The sequence below is a fragment of the Teleopsis dalmanni genome, chromosome 1 (assembly GCF_002237135.1).
Source record: "Teleopsis dalmanni isolate 2A chromosome 1, ASM223713v2, whole genome shotgun sequence".
Classification (NCBI taxonomy): domain Eukaryota; kingdom Metazoa; phylum Arthropoda; class Insecta; order Diptera; family Diopsidae; genus Teleopsis; species Teleopsis dalmanni.
In genome coordinates, this window is record NC_051846.1 from 204,368,257 (window position 1) to 204,391,233 (window position 22,977).

Genomic DNA, 22,977 nt, shown 5'->3' on the forward strand with positions numbered 1-22,977 from the left:
TTCATTAGATGTAAAAATTTGTATAAAAACCTTGTATGTAAGTGTTTTAAGTATTCGTTATGACTTATTTGTTTTTTTGTTATTAACTCTCAACTCTATCAGAGAACATAGAACATAGGTAGCTTTAAAAGTAATGAATGTAGGTATGCCTGTAGGAAATTTTTTCAGTTATTTTAACAGTCAAACTTACTGAATCGTTTATTTTGGAAACAAAACTTCTTAAAACAATATTATTCAGATTTTTGATTACTTTGAATTCTATAAAACATAAATTTTTTAAAACAATAAATATAATAAATCAACATTAAATTAAAAAAAAACAACAATGAAATTGGAAGTATTCATTTTAGACGGTGATATAGTCATTAATCTGTTAAATCTGTTAACATGACGGAAGTAATGATTGATACTTTATATTCGATGTTGGCAAATGACTCTGAAGTGTAAATCCGTCCACTCTTGTAACATTATGTCAACGTTAACTTATGACAGTTTCTCTAAGTTATAAATCCGTCCATGCTTAGAAAATTAAGACAGTGTTCATTTATAATGGTGACTCTAAGTTGTGGATTCACAACTCTTAAAACATTGAAACAGTGTTCTTTTATAATGGTAACTCTGAGGTGTGAATCCGTCCACTGTTAGAACATTAATGGTTACTTTGAGGTCTTCCTTTTTGGTCTTCCTTGGTGATACATTAAGGCGTAGTAAGTCGATATGTACCGTAAGAACTTAAGTGTATTTCACATGCATATTCTGTTTTCGCTTAAGTTCTTACGGTACATACCGACTAACCGACTAATATACCTACTAAGCCTTTAAGGATCGTTTTTATAGTCGTAACTTAAATCTTAATACTAACTTAATTAATGCTTATGTCTTAATGCTTATGTCAACTTTGCTGCCTTAATATTTCTAACAATTTTGAGACTTAGTTTATTTTGAAATTGATATCATCAAATTAAAATTAACTAAATTTATTTATTTGAAACACAAAAATATTCACAATAATTTAAGTCCACTTTGAATTAGAATATTTACGCTGTCTGGATGTATTACATCAGTAAATGATGAACATTAATTTTTATTATTATATCTCTACGGACTATTATAACTATTTGTGTCATTACGTCTAAATTAGGCTATTGTATTTTGCACTTTCTAGATTCACTGAAAGAGTGTTTCCACTTCAACTATATTCAGAGAAGTCCTAATCTTTTCTAGGTCGGTATTGAATGAATATAATTCGTGAATCAATTTTTGTGAAAAACTCTACTACTATGATGTAGTAGGGAATATGTACGGATTTTTCTATGTCTTTCAAACATAATCTGCATATAAGGTTTCTGATACGTTTAATCATATTTTATATTACCCGTTCTAATTCCAAACATTGTTTTTAGATCCGATCTGTTTAGAATAGATAGACATGAATTTGTTTTCTTAGCGTATTTTAAAAAGAGCTTAATGCAGCGGAACCCACCCCTTACAATATTTGCAATTGAAGATACTGCTGTAGTTCAGTTCAGTTAGGCTTTTAAAGTATTTGTTGCTGAGACCTAGAATTGTCTCTGGGTCATATGGTTGTCTTGAGGTAACTAGCTTATTCAATTTGTCTGTCACCTTATTGCCTTGAAAAATAGCCACATTATGAATAAAAAATTTTAATATATTCTTATGGACAATCATCTTACTTTGTCTTTAAAATATACAACAATTTTAGTATATGTATCTTAGAATAGTCTTGTTCTGGAAAATTTTGAATAGTTGTAAATTTAATTTGAAATATTGTAGGTTTATTAAATATACGTAACTTTAAACAAATATGTGCATATAACTTTTTATTGTGAGTGATACTTTTTATTTATATTATTTTCATTTATAAAACTAAATCTTAATCCTTATATAAACTACTTACTACTCTGCAATCTATTATTATTATGAACAATCTATTTCTGTTCTAATTTTTAAGACAGATAAACAAAAACTTTCTCGGCACGCCTCTAAAAACAAACAAAAGCTCGGGTAAGAAATGTTGGTATATATATATGCATATGTTTTAAGATATATAGATATAGATATAGGATATGTATACGAATATAATCACAGACATATTTATATATGTACATATGTATTTTTGATGTGAATTATATTTCTGGGGAATTTTTTCATTTATCAAAATGTTGTATTTTATTTTTTTTATTATTCGTTAATAAACAAAATCCCCTTGTCGCCACAGCTAAGTAGGGTTGTGATATTTTTTATGGACCGTCTTTCTTTCTCACTTATCTTAATGTGTAAAAAGATACTGTTACTTTCGAAATTTTATAACGCGTTGAACTTTTAAAAGGTGAAGCAGTAAATGATTTTTGGTAATGATTAGAGTTTGGAGTTTTTAAATAGAAAAATCTAAAAGTTAGTCCATAAGAAACTTATTATTGGCAGTCCAATTTCTCTCGTCACCACAAAAGTTAAAAGAATATTCTCAGTTTGTATACTAAGATTTAATTCTTTCTTATGAAGTTTTAAGGACTGTTAACATAAAACGTGTCTTATCTAAATGTATATTAAATATATATTAGTCTAACACCGGGTTGTTCAAAGCACGGTCCGACATGTTTTAATCTACCACAATTATTCAAATTTTCTTTTGGTGTACTTGTAAAACTACATTATTTTATTTTTATAGTATACCAAATAAATTAAATTAAATTAATAAATTAATAAAACTAAATTTAAACATTTAACCGAATTTTTATTTTTGTCGAAAGAAACTATGAACGTGTGTATTTGTTTCTGCGGCCCTTCAATCTATACAGTGATACACATAGAACGACTCAGAGATAAATAGTAGAGTAACAGCTTTTTTTCTAACTATGGTATATCATTCACCAGTGACTTTATTATTTAAATTTAGTTTTTTTAAGGTTTTGATAAAATCCAGGTCAATCATATTGAATTTTGATCATAACTGCACTTTGTGATTCAATCGCAGTCTGATTTTTCAATAATGTTGGTATATTTTTAATATTTTTATGGAGCCATCCATTGAAGTTTTTTTTTATTACCTCTCCGTCTCATTGAATTTACAAGTTTCTTAAACCAGACAATAAAATAAATATTTCTACTACTTACGCTCCAACTCCTTTTATAAGGAACTATTCCATATGAGTGACAGGTTTCTTAAGACTTGTCTCCTTTTGTAAGGAACTATCACATTTGAGTAACAACTTTTTTAATACTTGTCTCTTTTTATAAGGAACTATCCCATTTGAGAACAAGTTTCTTAATACTAGACTGTGATTAACGTACTCCTTGTAAAGAATCATCTAATTGGACTGTGAAATTTCTTTATTTCTTTATATTTCATTATTGAAATAATTTAATAATAATATAAATTGACACTAATTCTATATATTGTATCTATATTATATATGTATATTTAATCTAACGTAATTAACGGTATATGTTATTATACTAACGACTAATCAAATATCTACTTCTATTAAAACTTCTGCTAGTTAGTTATATTAATAAATTTGCAATTGTGTATTTTTTAATTTTTTATTTATTTTTTAATTTTCATAAATTTTACTTAAAAATAGTGTCTTTATTAAAACAGCTTGTTCATAATTGACAATAAATAAATTTTTCTTCTATAATATCACATTCACCATATATCACATATATAAAATCATTCACCAACATTCATAACTCTTATTATAGTCGTATATATAATTACTAATACATTTATAAAATATATAATCATTTAACTAGTAAATTTGATGTAAAATATCATTTGTTTGTTTCCAGTTTTAAGAACACTAATCTCTATTTTTAAGCACTTTCAAGACTTTGCTTGACTGGCTCATCAAGGCTTGCTCTTGGTATAAGTAGAGAGAGGAAGGCACAACAATATAGGGCAACACAGCCAATATAGAAGGTCAATTCGCAATGAGTACCTAGTAATGCTCCAACAATATTAGCACCAACAACGCTGCCCAAACGACCAACCATTAGAGAGATGCATATAGCCATAGCACTGTAAGATTAATTTATATGAAATTAGTATAAATTATTTATAATAATTGAATTTTAATTATAAACAGATATAATTAATTATAAGTAATTAAAAATTTAAGTTATTTAATCTTACTTACCGTAAATTTGTTGGGTACAGTTCTACTGTTGTCGCACCAAGTACATTGATAGCTACACCTACTAAAAACAGTAAGACGTACAGGTAAGCTGTTATTGATGGATCTACAGTGAAAACTGCTGCCAAGCCACATGAACTGAAGAAGATCATTATAATAACTAAAATACAAAAAAAAAATATTACGAAAATTATAGATTATATATAAAAGTATATAGTTGTTGTAGTAGAACTCACATAACACAGTTACTTTGCTAACACGATTAATAATTAAGCCAATGAATGCAAATGAGGATGCATATAATATTTCCATAACTAAAGAGTAGAAATAAGTGTTGTCCTCCAATTTTGTTATGCACTCCATGGACTGCAAATATGTTTAATATATATTAATTATTTATTTATTATATATTCAGTTTATTTTTGCACTTACACCATCAGTCTTATAAAGTGATTCATGTTTATCATACACGATTTCACAGATTTTCTTATGTTGTCCTGGGTTTTCATTCATGAATTCAGCCATGCTGTTGATGATGTGTGGGAACCACATATATAAACCATTCGTTATCACATAGAGCCAAAATTGTACTGTGCAAACAATAAGCGTAGTGCGTAAATACTTTTTGTGAAAGAGTGGCACAGTTTGGTCCCACATGGTCTGCAGGAATGCAATGAACATTTTTGAGTTCTGGGAAGTTGACATTTTCGCTGGCGAATGATTCAAGTCTTCCTCAGGTACAATACGCTTAATCTATAAAAATATTTGATTAGAAAATTATTGAAACAAATAATTAAAATTATATTTAACAAAATTGTAAGATATAAGATGGAGTACAAGATTATAATGTTTGACTTTTACCTGTAACTGTTCTCGGCTACCATTCCAACGTAACATTTTCTGTAGTACTTCAATTGTTTCAGTTTGTTGACCAATTGAAAGTAAAAACTTTGGACTCTCAGGTAAAGCATAAAGTGAAATTCCACATAGGAAACCTGGTATGCCACACACAATCAGAAAGAAACGCCAAGGTTTGTAATCAATGCCCAAAAATGGCAAAGGTAATATCCAGTCTTGATTGATAACGAGAAAAGCGATCAAAGGTAAGATCATAGCACCTATAAGTAAATAAGGTTGGTTATTACATTTACAAATATTTTTATTATAATGTTTATTATTGTTTTATTATAAATTATATATTAAACAATATAGTGTATAAATTATTACCAAGGGCAAATATAAATGAGGAGCCCATCATGGCACGAGAGCGTGTTTTGTCGGTGTGAAATTCACCCAAATAAGCGTATATGGTTGCTGAACCGCCAGAAACACTAAAATAAAAATTAAATTTATTTATTACAAATCAAATTATTATTTTTTATTTATATTTATTAATAACAAATAATTTCACAATTAGAATTATTTGAACCTAATATAAATATTTTAACTTTTAAGTATTTAATTTTTTTTATTTATAATTTATAGACAATAATTATTAATTTTCTATAAAATACTTACAAGAAACCATTAATGAATCTCAACAACACCATCATCCAGAATTTATGTGAAAAACTAGAAAATACGGTAACTACAAAGCCGGCTAACAAAGTGGGTCTAATCACTTTCCTGCGTCCTTTTGTATCGGCTAGAAATCCCCACAGATGTGAACTGACGATAATGCCCGCAAATCCAATGGCACTCAATATGCCCTTATCTTGATTTGTCAACTGTAGATCGCATTGTGCAATTGGCAGTATAAATCCAATGGCTGCAGTTTCCAATAATACATTGGCTAAGACCATGCCAGAGATGAATATAAGAAAATAATTGAATTTTCCAAATTCTAAAATGAAAGTGAAATTTTTTAATTTTTATTTAATAATCTTTTTAATTCTTTATTATTTATGATATTTACTCACTGGTTAGTGTTAATGCTTCCGTAAATAAAATTCCATCTTGTCTGTTGTTGTTGTCATTTTTCTTTATGGGTTCCTGACGTATGACGGCGAGCACTAAAATTATATTATATGTAAATATTTCAGCGTAAGTACGTAGTTTATTTATTAAATACACTTTTATGATTATTTAATTAGTAGATAAAAGGTTTATTAACTTTTTGTATATTTTCTTACACATTATATATATTTATAGGAAATAGCAAAGACCCCATGGAAACTATGAAACTATGTCAGTAGAGTGTCAGTAGAAGTGCTTAAAAACCGATATTTAAGGCAATAAAAGTTTTATAATGCAGTTAGAGCCCAATGGCAATAATGTAATGGATGGATATTATTCTAGAAGCACTGTTCTACTACAAACTTCAACTGAAAGTATAAACTATATTATTCATATGTACAAGTTTTTAAAAATTGGGATTCATTAAAATTACATGTAATAAAAACATATATATATGTATATGTATACTCCAAACAATAATTTTTTACTATATTTCACAAATAAAATTAATTTTAATACCAAGCAAAATATAATGTATATATAAAATATTACTGTTTTTCGATAAACATGATCATTTAACTTGATATTTTGATTTTATTTTAATAGAAAAATATATTACGTTTGATTAAAAAATTAAAAATGGTTGTTGAGATACTTTATTGAATTATAAACTTTAATAAATTCATTTTTTAAGATTCATTCTCATATATGAAGAGTATGATTTTTTGTTAGTAAATAATAAAAAATATTATTAATAATATTATGGTTAAATTATTGTTGTATTTGCATTAGATCTTCACACCAACTGCTGTCATATTCTGACAAGAATTTATTTTATTAGTTTTGAATAATTTTTTGTCGATTTTGACTTTTATAATCATTTTCACTTTAATATTTCAATTATTTAATATTGATTAAGTTACTTAAATTATTAACAATAATTTCACTTAAATAGAAATTTTCACTGGTTAAATAAGCTTACATCCCATATCTAGGCTTATTCATATTCTTCAGTATCCTCTGCTTAAAAGATATGGAAAAACAATGAACGGATTTCACATAATTAATTGTTAATTAATAATCTCCTACTACCGCACTGCAATAGATGAAAGGTATTCAACTATTCAATTATAAAGTACGCGAAGGAAATTCGGATATATAATAAATAAAGTAAAAATATATAAAATTTTGAAGAATTTCTGTTAATTATATTAAAAAGCTTTTAATAAGGAAGTAATAATATTACTTAATATTATTTGTTAATATTACTTATTTGATAATAATAATAATGAAGTAATAAATCATTGATATAAACTTCAATTCTAAGCATCATAAACTTATATATAAAAATAAAAAAATTAATATATAAATATATTATATTTTTAATATAAGCAAAATAGATTATAAAGAAATTAGTATTGCATATTGAAAAACTAATTTATTAAAAAAAAAAACAAAAAACACATCCTTTAACATTTTAAAACTTCACAATTAACTTCAGTAAGATTCCACTTCATACAAAATTTCCTTACCCATTTTGTTAGTAAATATGAAGTAATAGTTTATTAAATGATGAAGTAATATTATTATTATTTTGTAACAACTGAATGTCAGTAACTTAGTAACTAATTTTTTCAAAGGTTGAGAGCAACTATTTAAATCTTTTTCGTAGCTACATCTTCTGATGTTATCTCTATGGTTGATATAAAAAGCTGACATTTTTACAATTATTTAGAAATCCTAAGATAAATTAAATTTTATTGCAGTGATACGTACTTTCAGTCTCTTAATTTAGTCACTTGGGTATCATAGAATAGAGGGTGTCAGATGGGATTTTTTATTATCAGAAACAAAATAAGATAATTTATCTAACGTAACTTGCATCGCCAGTTCCAAATTATGAGCTCCTATTTTTAAAGATACTTTAAAGCATATATATATATTTAAAGTAGCTTACATATTAAAATATTTATAGACAAAATTTTTTTTTGGATTAATAGAAGAAAACACCTCATAAAATATTAATAATACCAAAATAGTTAATCTTTATTTTTATTTCAACATAAATGACGTTACTACATTTATATAACTTTCATTGGTAAACTATTCAAAAATGTTAGGTGAGGTTATGAAATTTGGATTCACTATTTATTTATTTACGAACCGGATTTCACTAGCGATTTGACAATTTAGTCATTCATCAACATATTTTGAAATGAGGATGGTTTAGCAAGAGCTGATAAAGCATTCTACCGGTTATGTGAAGTTTGCATCAGAAATTAAATAATGAAATCAGTACTTGATAAGTAGTTTAGTTATTATTAATAAGAATTTTTAAAATTTGAAATTCTGTTTCTATCATTACAATATTTTAGCCATAAATTTTAGGACAATTAATTCTTTTATCGATAATAATTAACAGAAAAGCTTTGAGTCTCTTACCGAATGGTTCTTGCATCAAGCAAGGAAAATAGTTGGCTTTATGTCATTATCATCGAAGAAAACCTCATCTACGTTTGTTATTACATCAAATCTAACAATTATTTCTAACTGATAGCATCAATAAATAATTGAATAGTGTACGTTACATCATTCGAATTGATTGGATCATTATCGGATTTGTAAATAATTTGTACCGTCTATTCAAAATCTAATGCTCTCTGAAGTATGTTCAAAAATAATAAATTCGATTATTTATACCTAATCAAACTTATTGATGCTCTTCGGCAAACATAAGCCATAGGATAAATACATGCTAGCGGCAGCCAGCCTAATAGAAGGCGGACTCAACATAGCAAAAAAGAATTGGGCCAACTGTGGTACCATAGATATGTTTTAAAGCAGATAACCTTACTAAACAAATTTTATTTAGATGTACTACTATTTTTTACCAATGTGGCATTTTTATGAAACATACGGGTATTATGTCTTTAATAAGCATATTGGAGTGATCAGATACATATTTAAGGAAGTAGTAGTCTATAGCTGACAGATATACATATATCAAATAAGCATTTAAAGAAGTAGTAGTCTATAGCGGTCATATGCCGTTTTATTCATTGCAGAGATATGACAAATCAAATGAGCAACTTTTTCATTTTGGACCACTAATCCACAACTTCGATATTAGTTATAACAAAGAGTCCAATCTCGGTTAGTATGTTTACTTGTTGGACAGGATATATTGAAGTGACTAGTAATCAAAAAAATTAGTTACTCTTTTCTCAAGTAAGTATAGGCTAGCATTGTCATATACGTGGTATGATATTAGTATTATAGGTATATGCTACTATAAGCAAAATCGCAAGAGCAACTTAGCTCCAATTATAAAAATTCAAATGACATAGGGAGGGAGTGATGTAGGTTGGCAGATTTTTCCAATGGCGATCAAATGAGGGCAACCATAACAAAGAGTAAATGTACTAGTTATTAGCAACTTTATTAGCTTACAATTCATATTATAGAGTATTAATAATAAGAAATTTTTAAAATTTTATGTTCATTTATTATACTGCCTAAATTTAATTTTTAGATTAATTTTTTAATAACTTCTTAAAAGTTTTTTTTTACTTTAATGTGGTTAATTTGTCTAAGTATAGAGTAAGTTTGGTATAATAATAATAAATTCCATATAGTCCGCCTATGGATAGGTTCATAAAATTTCCTTTCGGTTCTTGTTATTAGTTGGTAGACACCCTTAGTGGTTCAATATTGCATTTATTGAATGCTACTATAATGTGTGAATTTTTGATCTTAGAGTTACCAGTATTACTTAAACCAACTTATTTTCTTCGAGCACTTTATGAGGCTGCTGATATCACTTACTGAAATGTCTATGTGTGCTTCAAAGCAGGGTTTTTCAAAATTTGCAACTCATTCAATTTCTAAGGGCAGACATCTATAAATAACTGAGAGTATGAAATTGCTTCTTCCTCCCACATAGATTATCAGTTAAAATTCCTGTTCGCTGAAGTTGCTAACGTATTAAACAATACCCTATTACAATAAAGGTAAATTCAAAAAAAAAAAAAATAAGCCTAATAGTTTATATTGAAAAGCATAATTGACAGTATATTTCAAGAAATATTAGAATTATAGTGACTCTCTACGAGTTAGACACGACCAACGCATCTAAATGAATCACGAGCTTAACATCCAGTGGCTTCGTTAATTTGGTCCTATCGTGAGAATAGATAAAGATGCTTCAGTGAAAAAGGTCTTTGAAGCGATAGTAAAAGGAAGAAGGCGTAGAAATAGACCATGTAACCGGTAGAGTGATCAAATTGAACGACCACTAAATGGACTTGATGTATGAGATTACAGAAGGGGCCCATGCAACAGAGGCGCCTAGAGAGACATGCTGTATCAGGCCAAAAAATAAATAATTTAATAATATTAACCGACTTACATATTCCTACATCAATTTATTATTGTGAAATCTATCTATAATTATGTCAAACAATATATATGAATATCTGCAAACCGGAAATATTCATAGCATAAACATAATTTTGAAGCCATAAAATGCTTACCAATTAACTTACGAAATGTTACGTATACGTTACGTGGTCTTTTGCAGTACATTTTTCTATATGTTGGGCCAATGTATTAGGTTAATATCTTTTATAATTTTAATTATTGTCATTATAACGCAAGTCATGTGGAACTATTTCAATCGAAAGTTTTTTTATATTGCATGTATACGTACGTATATGTATATCTATATGTAGATAAAAGTATTGTACATTGTTCAAAATATCTTTTTTTTTTGACTATAAAAGAAACTTTTATGTAATGATGCAATCCAAAAAAATATTATAAATTTTATAGAAATAAGCAATATTTATTACCAAAAAAAAAATTAAAATAAACTATATTTTTTTACGTTGTCACCTTTTAACATTGATTTAAAGTTTTTCAAAATTGTGAAATTATTTCGTACAAATTATAAAATATAAAAACTTACTTAATACGCATAATGCAAACGTTTCAATCAACACAAAAAAATCAATAACAAAATAAAAAATAAAAAAAATTGGATTAAACTAAATAAATTAAATAAATTTCTTTCTTAGCAACGCAAAATCATGACCAATGTACACTACAAAAAATCATAAACAAACATTATTCGTTGTTTGTTATTATCAAGTTTTGGCAATATTTTGTTGTGAACGCAAGGCCAGTCAGCAGCACGTGTTAGATTTTTGCTCTTCCATTGGATAGATTGCCGTTAGAAGTTCTAGAGAGCTGAATATAGAGAGGGAGAGAGACAAAGTGAGAGAGAATGCGAGTGACTGAAAGAAAGTATAGGCGAGTAATATATTAATATACAACTAATAACAATCATTATTAGAAAAGTGGTACGAATGGGACGAAGCTCGCATGTAAACAAAAGTCAGTGCGTATTTTCACATGAACAATGACGTAATAAAGCCTATAACAATAGGAAATGCTTTCGACAGTACTCAGCTGGCTTGAACTGGTTTCGACTAAACTTTGTTCTTTCCGTGTAAATATTTTATAAAATGTACAGTTTTTCATAATAAATGCGATGCATAATCATATTGGAATTCACAGACAAAATAAATAATACTATTTATGTTTTTTATATTAAATATACATAATAGTTGATAACAGAACAACAATTTAACTGCGACAGTGTTCTAGATCTAAAGCACATATTAATACGAGTATTGTAATAAACTATTTTAGAGAGAATTTTGGCAGTGAAGAACATTAGATAAAAAAAATTCAATCAGATTTGTACGATAAGGAACAGGAAATGTTTAAACTAACAATTAGATTTTGAAGAACAAAATATATATAAATAAATATTACCCTAGTAACAATCAAGAACATATTAAAGATAGTTACCGAGCAAGTCAAGATAGCTTGGTAAAGTAAAAATATTTTATATAGATTTATTTTTATAAAAAATCCAAAAATAATGGTAACAATCAAGAACATATTAGAGATAATTATCGAGCAAGTTAAGATAGCTTGGTAAAGTAAAAATATTTTATGTAGATTTATTTTTATAAAAAATCAAAAAATCCTGGTCACAATCAAGAACATATTAGAGATAATTATCGAGCAAGTCAATATAGCTTGGTAAAGTAAAAATATTTTATGTAGATTTAATTAGTTAGTTGTAGTGGAGGGAGGAACGAGATCTCCTCGATTAGATAAAAAAGCCGTTTTGATCCACAAAAGCTCATAATAGTGGGTAGTAGAGAGAAGCTCAAGGTAGAACCAGCTAAATGCATTTATAAAGACAAGAATCTGGACAATGCTAATACTAGAGATATCGCCAAATATGTTGAAGAAGGGAACCCCCAGAAACTTAAACCTAGTTCTGGTCAAACCTGGACATAGATACATCAGGTGTTAGGGTGTATTTTCTTCGATACTTCGTAGCCACGCATTACAGGAGATACCACAGGGAAAGTCTATCTTCATGCCGTCCTATGGTTCAGTACCCTGTAAAAACTGATATTACCTAGACACCTCTGATTTGCTTCTGTTTATGTAGATTTATTTTTATAAAAAATCAACGTTACTGAGTTACCTAGACATCAGGTATGATTCGTTATTTTCGATATTCGATAAAATATCAGCTGATTTTAAATATATTAGCAGAAATCAAATAAAAGGATTTCTATTCTTTTACATAAAACTTTCACAATTCAACAGAGTAAAGTAATTAGAGTAAGTAGAATAATTTTATTCTATTTGAAAAATCATTTTCTATAATGGATAGATACATTAAAGGTCATAGATAAATTTGTTGTCAGTTCAAATATGCCACTATTAAAGCATCGGCATAATGCCACAGTATGCCATTAACACTTCAGTAACTAAATAAATAATATGTAATATATATATAATATTATATATATAACAATAATAATATAATATAATATATAAATAATGAATAACTAATTATATTTTATTGTTTTTATTGATGCAATATTTTTAATTACTTTGGTTTTTGATAAGATTATGATTATTAGGTGAGACAACGTTACGCTGCAACCTATTCAATGAATAGTATTGTTCTTGAAGCGGGTTTCCTAAATTAACCTAATCAAGCTACAACTGTTGACAACCCTCATATTCTCTCTTGAAGCTATTATTAAACATTTTTTTGAATTCTTAGTAATATTAGCTGGTACTTAGTTCTTTGTTTATCTCAATGTAATGATACTTACTAAAGTAAACTCAAATTTACATCGTCATTAATTTAAATTAAATTTAATAGAGCAACTCATATGTATTGTGATATTTTTAACATATGACCTACTACTTCAGTAGATAGGTTATGGATTATTATTGCGTTGATTAGAAAAGTATTTACATATATTTTTTTAAAACTTATACTCCTTTATGTATATACTCCTGTATGAATAAAATTACTCATACAAAAATTATTAACTTCTGTTATTAATTCAAAGAACATTTAAAAATAATATATATTCATTTAAATAATTATAAACATTAAATACTCATTTCCATGAACAGTTCTTCTAAATAGTAAGTGCGTAGTTCCCTTTTTGTAAATGTTAAAGTCCAAATATAAAAATAAACTTACATTTTTATCTTATACTTCATTTATTTTAATTATCAAGATTACATATTTAATTACTTATCTAACTTAACAGTATTTCATCTTGAACATGAACTCAATAATTAAGTTCATGCTCGACAATTTCAAGTGTACATTAAAAACCCCAATTTCAAGGTGTTAAACCATGAAGATAAGAATTATAAGATATTTTAATAAAATGTATATTAACTTGTAGATTACACTTAAGATTTTCAACTAGAACAACATTTAATATTAATCATATTCTATCAATTATTTTTATAGTGAAAATTTATCAAACTTTGATTATAACGGGCATATTATAAGAAATTATATTTGATAATTTGACATTAATTAATAGAAAAGTCCATAAAATAATTTACTTAGGCAATTTAATCAGATATTTTCAATACTATGTAATCTTACTGATTTATAAATGGTTATCCATTACATGGATCTAATTTTGTTGCATTATTTTTATTATATATTATATATCAAATAGAATAGTTATCTAAGACATTATACTTCATGCAGTCATTTCCCAACTAAGCTTAAATGTATGTGTTAAAATAAACAATATTCGTAGTGCTAGCTAACTGAACTGCAAAAATGGAATGAAAATGAAATTTTAATATAATACAGTAATAAAAATTGGCAGTAGTGTCAATTATCAGTTCTTAAAAATTAGTTCTTCAAAATTTAACAATAGCATAAAGAAATACCATACAGAAAAAAAATAATTCTCAACCCAATTTATCCAAATAATTAAGTCAGATATTAGAAAAGTGTCTCAATAAAAATACCACTTAAAACTATAAATAGTACTATAAGTTGACTACTAATTCCAAAAATATCAAATACTGTGTATGAAGAACTCAAATTAATTGAATTTCATTTTCAATATAAGTATCAATCAAGCTATTGGTACAAAATTTAACAATTTAGTAATATACATATATATATAGAAACTAACGACCAAAATGCAAGTTAATGCAATGAAAAACTAACTATAATCATAAAAAAAGAAAATATGATGAAAAAGTGCTAGCTAACAATATAATAGAAAAACTCCACAAAAGTGTCAGGTAACAGCACTAAAAATACAGAAGTAAAAAATAAATTAGCCAAAAATATCTATAGAAAACCTTTGAAAGAATATTTTTATTGTTTTAAATTTTATAAAAAATTTATGTAAAAAACCTCTAATATATATTTCAATGGCAAAATCTATTTAAATATATTTTTATTTTTATTTTATATCACATTACATAAACGACAAGGTTCTTGCGATTGCTGTATGATCAGCGGAAAACTGAATTCAATTATTGTAATTATTATTAATTAGTAAAATAATTTGAGGGTCAAGTAAAATTAAGAAAATAATTTAAAAGCAATTTTTTTATTGATTTATTAATTCATTTTTGCATAGTTCTTCGTTTTTAATTTATTTTGATATAATTTTTATAGATATAAAAATTTTTCATCTTTATAGCATTTATGACATTAATTTATAAAACTTAGATAAACGGAAGTCGACTCTTATACCATATAGTTACGTAAGTTTGTTATTTAAAGTTTTTTATCTGATAGAATTTAAAATTATGAGTAAAGTTGAAAAAACTAATTGTCATAAAATAATTAAAAAACTTCATTTGCATTTTATAATTGTTTTATTGTTTTATTGTTTTTACACATACCTAATGCAAATGCTGCGTTATTAAATGAAATACATATAAATATATGATTATTTATAATTTAATTTAATTTTAATTCAATAAAAACTAACTAATACTTAAATCAACTACTTTTTAAATCGTTTAATATATAATGTAAGTTTGTTATAAGACATATATTCAGTTAGATGCCAATAGACAGTTAACTTGAAATACATTAATTATTTTTTTTATATAAAATTATTCAGAATATATAATAACGAATATATATAAATACTAATATAAAAATTCCATTTCAATATCTGCTATTGACTATTATTATTAAAAATATTTAGCTAAAAAAATTCGTTTAAGTTTGCTTATGTTAATTATTTCACTGCAAATATTATTTTATAACAATTATGAGAACAATTTTTTTTTACTTTTAATTCTTAATGAGTAATTTTTACTTGGAATAATATACAATCATGTATTATAAGCACGATTTCCTATAGTAATTAAAACCACATTTATTCCCACTCTATGCATACAAAATTTGACAATTCTATTTGTCTTTATTTTCCGGAGATAAATAGTTTCCCAAGTTGAATCTGTAAAATTAACTGTTAATATGCGATAATTGCAAATCGTGAAATCAAATATGAGAAAAAAGTTTTTTAATTAGAAAATAAAATTCCTAAAATTTTTTTTTTTTGTATTTTATATTAAAATAATTAATGTTATTAAAGTATTAATGTTATTAAAGTATTATTTACTACTGTATATATCTTTACCAAGAGGAAAATATTTTGACTAAAATCAAAGTTCTAAGTTTTATTACAATATCTAGGGATTATTATTATAATCTTTTGGTCAAACTTAATGCAAAAATTTTTGAAAATAAATTCGGTTAACAGGAAAGAAAACTTATTTTCCATCAAAACAATACATCTGTTCATAAGCGCAATTCAGAAAATTAAAGAAATAACTACTTAAAAAAAACCAGCCTATTCACTACATTTAGTTCTCTTTGACTTCTAGCACTTCTTACCCCTCAAAAAATTTGTTCGTGGAAAACGATTATCATCAAATGGAAAGGTGCTACCTAACCGCTACTATTGAGATGGTATCCATAAATTGAAGGAATTGCTGAATTGCCACTTATGTTGGAGAAGTTCGTTTGTTTCGTATCTATTTCACAGAATTATAGAACAAACTATTTGGCAAATAGCATGACTTCTGTTCAGTTTATGGACTTACGGTACAGAGATCTGTAATGATTACAGTCCTTTTCTTTTCATTTTAACCAAAACCATTAATTTATTAATATTATTTAACACAATTTCTCTTTGTAAATTTATCTATCTAAAGTAAATAGCTATTATGTTTAAAAGTTCTATTAAATATGGTTCACTAACTAATGTCTTATTACTGGAAAGAGTAATTACATAAAAGTAGCTCTCATTTATACAATATTATGTGACATTATATTTAATCCACCAAAAAAAAAGATACTATTATTATTAAGCTGGAGGATTTTATATTGCAACCTTAACATATATGGTATTATTTCCCCTTCATAGATTCAATTTAATTTACTCTATTGAGTGTTATTTCTTCGTCCGGTATAAGATAACCATCAAGGTATATGTTCCGTTTATGAATCAGTGACAGGTAAGTTCCTAGCACGTCTTTCGCAGTGACATACTCTTTTATACAAAAGCTACAACTTCCATTTGTATTAGATCATAGCTCTTTTGAGTGATAATTTCACTTATACTGAATTATTACATAGATTTTATAGATTTGAAAAAATGCATTGAAGAAATTTTATATTCCCACACATAAATAATGACATTGTTGATGGACTACTGATACTGCATATATCCTTATACATGTTTTAATGTTTATTTTATATTTGTTATCTACACTCTGTCTATATAACTCTATATACATTTTAAAATAATTATTAATATTGTTATCAATGTGAACTACAAAAGAAGTTGTTTTTCTTTTCTTTTTGTAGTTTAGTTGGGAGATAACCAAAGCTTTATATTTCTTTGTGATAATAAAAAACTATTGTAGCGCAAAAAAAAAAATAATGTCTACTAAATTATTATATTTGAAGTGGTTGACTTATAAAAATAATTATTGTCTACCATAATGAAATATGGCACATATTGACTTGATTTATCTCATTATAACTAATACTTAGTTATATCTTAATTATATTTAGCAAAATAAATATAACTGTTAAACCAAAAATAAAACAATAAAAATTAATTAAAAAATTAAATAAATGTATTTTGCTTATAATTAAATAAATTATAAAATTTTTAAAAATGAAAAAACAGAGAGAGAGACAGCTTTGTAGTGATCTTCAAACAAGAAAAAACCTATGGCTATGGCTTTACTAAAACTCCAATAACCTTCACCGAAATTAAATTTTAGTAATTATCTAATAATTATTTAATTAATTAAAAATTATAAACAACCATTATTAATCTTCCATTTTTTTTAGCTATAAATAAACGTTAAATTTTTGATATAAAATCTAATATGCATACATAATATACCATATACAAACATTATCATTCATTTTTCGACTTAATTTTAATACATTTGATCCTCTGCATATGTTCATGGACGTTATATTATTTCAAGAGCTGAATAAAATGGATAATAACTTGATCACATTGTATGCATTTAGTATAGTTCACTTGCATATTGGATATGGTTCAATTAAAGTAATAATTAATGTATTTAATGTAGAACTTATTATTTTGTGACATTTCTTTATGTAATATATAGTCAATAAATTGTAATAGATATAAAAAAGATATAAATGAAACTGGATATTTGGTTCATAGAGAGCAGAGTACTGCGAACATAACTAAAAAGAAGACATAAAAGCCAAAATGTCAGTAGATGAGGACATCCTAACTTCGGACTAAGAGCTCTCAATCTAGCAGTCTCCGACTGATCCAGATGAGAATGTCATAAAGAATGTGAGTAGAGGTCTCATTCACCTCCAATAAAAACAATATTCTCTCTTCTTAGAACTTGGACTCATTTTATTAGAATGATGATACGATGACTCATCCGCAAAGAACTTCAGTTCCGTTTAACTATGGTTAAAATCCCTTCCGTAGCTGAACGGGCACGGTTAAACATTATTTTAATATTCTCATACTATTTATTAATATAAATATTTTTATAATAATTGTTACCGGCTAATTGGTCATATTTTATATCAATAAAAGACACTAATTTTTATTTTATTTAAAAATCGTTTATATTTTTAATTTTTTAAATATAATCAGAAATTCGTGTCTATTTTTATTTATATTAAATAATTTGACCAATTAGCCCGGTAACAAATTATTATAATAATAATTTTTGGTCACAAATATAAGTATTTAATATTTATATAAATATTTTTAATATATAACGAAGATGGTTCTTAACCATAAATAAATTAAGTAAATTACTCTTTAATTAAATTTCTTTTCATGAACTTTGAAACTTTGACAAAGTACAAGATATTATTTTTTAGTTTCTTTTTACTTACTGGATTCTAATGTATTCTATTTTTTTATTTTCTAATTTTTAAAATAAAATAATACTGAAAAGTAAAAAGTCTACATTTAAGCTTAACTTTGTATTACTAATAGAGACACTCGTTAAAATTTTTATACTGACATTATTTTTAATAAGTTTAACCTATAACTTTCTTAAACTTTTATTATACTTTTTTCAAAGAAGTAAAACACATACTCAAAGATATAACATAATTTGTGTATTAAATAATTAAGTGGGTATAGAATATTAGAGTAGTGGTTCTTAACCTTTTTGAAGTTAAGAAATAATAAACTTTAATATAATTTTGCTACGTGGGAAACTTACTTGAAACATACCTGTGAGCTTTCAAACAAAGGTGACCAACCTTGATGAAGTTAAGCATGCAATAAGAAAAATTGTATATTTCAGGCAGGAATCCAACTCATAGTATAATGTGGATGTAGGATAGCTGCTCGTATTCAAATTTCAAAAAGAAGATAATAAGTTCTTAAATAATTGGTTCATCCGTGGTATCATAACTGCCCCTTAATTGCACTAAAGTGAGCCAAGGTGCATAGGGCTACCACCTCAACTTAACTGAACTTAGCTCACTTAACCAGAGAGAAGACAGCTAGTGCTGTTGCTCTATTACTCCAGTAATTTTAAAACGTTACAGTTAGGGATATTTGTTCGAACCTGATTATTGTTCAGGATATCTAAAACCGATTGAAAAGTATCTGGGCTGAAGCAGCTTGTAATTATAAATTATCACACCAAGGCTTCTTTTCTGTGACCTGATTCTTCGTCAAAGTCCCTAAACCGTACTCAAGATAGTTTACTAATAACTATAATTTTATTTTAATTAATCTAAAAACTTAATTTATGATTGCCCAACAAAATTTTTTATCAAATGTATGTATTTGGAATGGTACACACTTTTCAACACCTCTGCTGTATATGACTGCAGATTCTGCTAATTAAATTTGAAAAAATAGTATAAAGTTCTTGATATATGCAGTTATATTAAAAATTAATTATAAATTAAAATTATAAATTATTTCTTGTAATATTAAATTATAATAAAAATTATCCGCCATATTTTCTCACTAGATCCTGTCGGTGTCCATATGTCTGGCAACACTAATTTGATTATGTCAAACCAGCACGTTTTTGAAAGGTCACATTTCAGGCTACATATTATTGTATATTTATTTTAACATTATTTTTTGTAAAGAATATTTGTATATATTTGACGGTGTGTTAGGAAAAATTAAATTTGTTTGTTTTTAATTTTTTTACTATTACCATCTTTTCTATTTGAAAAAGTTTTTTTGTCATGAAATAAAAATAAAAATAATTTTCAAACAAACAAATTTATCTCAAAACAGTTTTCCTTTAAAACAGTTTTTAATTTTCTATTTGATTTTATCGCGTGTCACTGGAAGTTGCTTCATGGAACATTAGTTTAGAAAACCAATATTTGCTAATAAAGTCTATATATTTATATAAGTTGTGGGTATTTGTATTTGTGTTCTGATATATATTTTTTTCTTTTTTAATATTTCAGTGATATATTAGCAACCACTGATTATATAGACATATGAACGTATAAAGCCAATATTTGCTAATAAAGTATATATATTTATATAAGTTGTGGGTAGTGTTGGTTGTGTTCTAATGATATTTTTTTTATTTTGTAATATTAAAGTGATATATCACCAACCACTGATTATATGGACATATGAACATATAAAACCAATATTTGCTAATAAAGTCTATATATTTATATAAATTGTAGGTATCCTTGATGGCGTTTTAATGAAATTTTTTTTTTGTTGTTTTTTTTTTTATTTTTAATATTTCAGTGATATATCACCAACCGTTGAACATATGGTAATATTTTCAAAATATTTTGAAAAAAATCAATTTTTTTAACTTACATTTTTCATCGGCACCGTCATCACTTTTTGTGATATTTGCTAAGTTTAAGGCACTCATTTTGAAATTAATTAAATAATTTTAAAAAATTATTAAAAAACTATTTAAAAAAATTAAAAAAGGAAATTTTATCACAATTTATAGAGAAAGCATGCAAAAGTTTTTATTTTTTTTTTTAGTTTTTAACAAATTTCGTGAGAAATATTTTGTTTCGAAAAATCGTTTTTAACACGAAAACACATTTTTTCTTTGTATAGAAAAAGTTAAATAATATTTAATATTTATCTTAATTTCTTTATTTTATTTTAATTATCGTAACTTTTCAAAGTTCCGTAGCGATTTTGGCGAAATCGCTCAGCACGGCACGGTGTTGCAAATTAAAATGTTAAATTGAATTTCTATTTTGTTTGCTCATTGTTTGTCAGCAAATATCTGAATACATGTGCTCACACTTTGCTTTATATATATATGAACATCTACACACATATACGTGATGATTTGTAAATATGTAAAGATAAATACGCGCCGCGTCGAGCTACTGTGTATTTTTTTTAATTACTTTTCTGAACACAGCAACAGAATATACAGAATATATTGTCGACGTCGATTTATTTTTATTAAAAAAAAAAAAACAACAAATAAAGCAAATTCAGCGCAACCTCCGGCAAACGCTGTAATGAGACAAACGCAAAGACCGATAAAGAAACAAGAAAATACCGCATTTTTCCTTTTGCGAACTGAGGCTTATAAGCCACGACTGAGAAGCATTTCCAATTGTTGTTGAATGTTTTTGTTTTTGTTGTTGTTGTTGTTGGTGCTGTTGTTAATTTTATTTATTGTCAGCGTGTAATTGGAGAGTGAGTAATTTGTTCTGTATGGTGCGGACTAACTACAACAACAGTTCGATTTTTTATGGAGTGCTCTGGCTTTGTAATGCGTAACAAGCAGAACGACGAGAAACAGTGGGAAGCAGTGTAAGAAGCATGCGCACTGAGCAAAGAAAGTTCTATGAATTTTTAATTCGTTTTTTTTTATGAAAATTGTAAACAGAAAAAATATGTATGTAGTTCAGCGATAGTAAATTTGCGCTCAGAATGATGTTGACATTATTTATTTCGTTTGAATAATTTGGCAAATAGAAGAAAAAGTCGGTGCGCAAACTAAATAATGAATGCAATAAAAAACTACAGTTGGTAAATCTGAATATTTTCTAATATTGTAAATATAAAATATTGTAAATTATATTCTATAATATTCTAATTATTATATTCAATTAATAATATATGTAGTTCGCCATTATTCAACATTATTATTCCACCATTATTGACTTTAAAAACTATATTAAAATAATTAAAATATATATACATTGAATCATTCAACTCCTGGAAGGAACATAAGGCAGGTAAAATAATAAATATATATTAAATATTATATAATTATCTACTACAAGTCTGGTGCAACGCTTAATTCGGTCCTATTCTGCTTACAACTCGTCCACGTGAACGAAACGTTAAAAAAAGCCACCAAAATTGGTCAACACAAAAGTTGTTCCGATCCATTACGATAATGTTAGCCCACATCTATCTTTGATGACTCGGAATAAATTGTTGCTGAAAATCACTTGGCTCAGTTTAATCACTTGACCCAATTTTTCGCTGATAAACGACAGAAGTTCTACACCGATGACACTATGTAGCTACCTGAAAAATAACAAAAGTTTATAAATAATAATTATTATTATTATTAGAACATACTTGTATTTTAACAAAATTACAAATTTAGTCTATTTACAAAGAATATTTTATGTAAATCGAATTTACATTATAATATTTATAAAAGCCTTCCAGTTATTGCACTGAAGAACTATTGCTCTAAGCTCAATAAAAGATTTTCTCGTTTCGCTTGTGACAGTTCTGCGCCAAGTATTTTTCGGCCCCTCTCTACCACGCCAGCCCTGTGGTTTCCACTCTAACTAAATTAGGCTCCACTCTAAACAATTAGTTTTTAAAAAATACTTTAACTTTTTACTTTTTAAAAAGTTCAACAATGTATCAAATAACAACGAATACTTTTTATACTACCCAATACATATATTTACTAGCTGCTTAACATCTAAACATCTAGCTTC

General features: G+C 26.3%; 2 protein-coding genes across 3 annotated transcripts in view; both read right to left on the reverse strand.

Annotated features, from left to right (window-relative positions):
- LOC119667107 (lambda-crystallin homolog) overlaps positions 1-1,394 on the reverse strand; it is a 5,063-nt gene extending 3,669 nt beyond the window's left edge. Inside the window, exon 1 of the mRNA XM_038076393.1 lies at positions 1,376-1,394. Coding sequence (XP_037932321.1) covers positions 1,376-1,394 — 19 coding nt within the window. The remainder of the gene's footprint in view (positions 1-1,375) is intronic.
- Positions 1,395-3,612: 2,218 nt separating this feature from the next.
- On the reverse strand, positions 3,613-20,955 carry LOC119671464 (synaptic vesicle glycoprotein 2B-like). 2 transcript variants are annotated; one of them, XM_038082107.1, is made up of 9 exons: positions 20,852-20,955; positions 6,077-6,169; positions 5,676-6,000; positions 5,385-5,488; positions 5,019-5,275; positions 4,590-4,910; positions 4,394-4,523; positions 4,161-4,317; positions 3,613-4,042 (listed from the first exon to the last, which is right to left on the reverse strand). In XM_038082107.1, exons 1-9 carry the CDS (start codon positions 20,907-20,909, stop codon positions 3,838-3,840), a joined length of 1,650 nt encoding a protein of 549 aa, XP_037938035.1. In that variant the 5' UTR covers positions 20,910-20,955; the 3' UTR covers positions 3,613-3,837. The 2 variants fall into 2 exon arrangements, with proteins under 2 accessions (XP_037938035.1, XP_037938036.1); XM_038082108.1 differs by lacking the exon at positions 20,852-20,955 and adding an exon at positions 7,646-7,721.
- Positions 20,956-22,977: the final 2,022 nt, after the last annotated feature.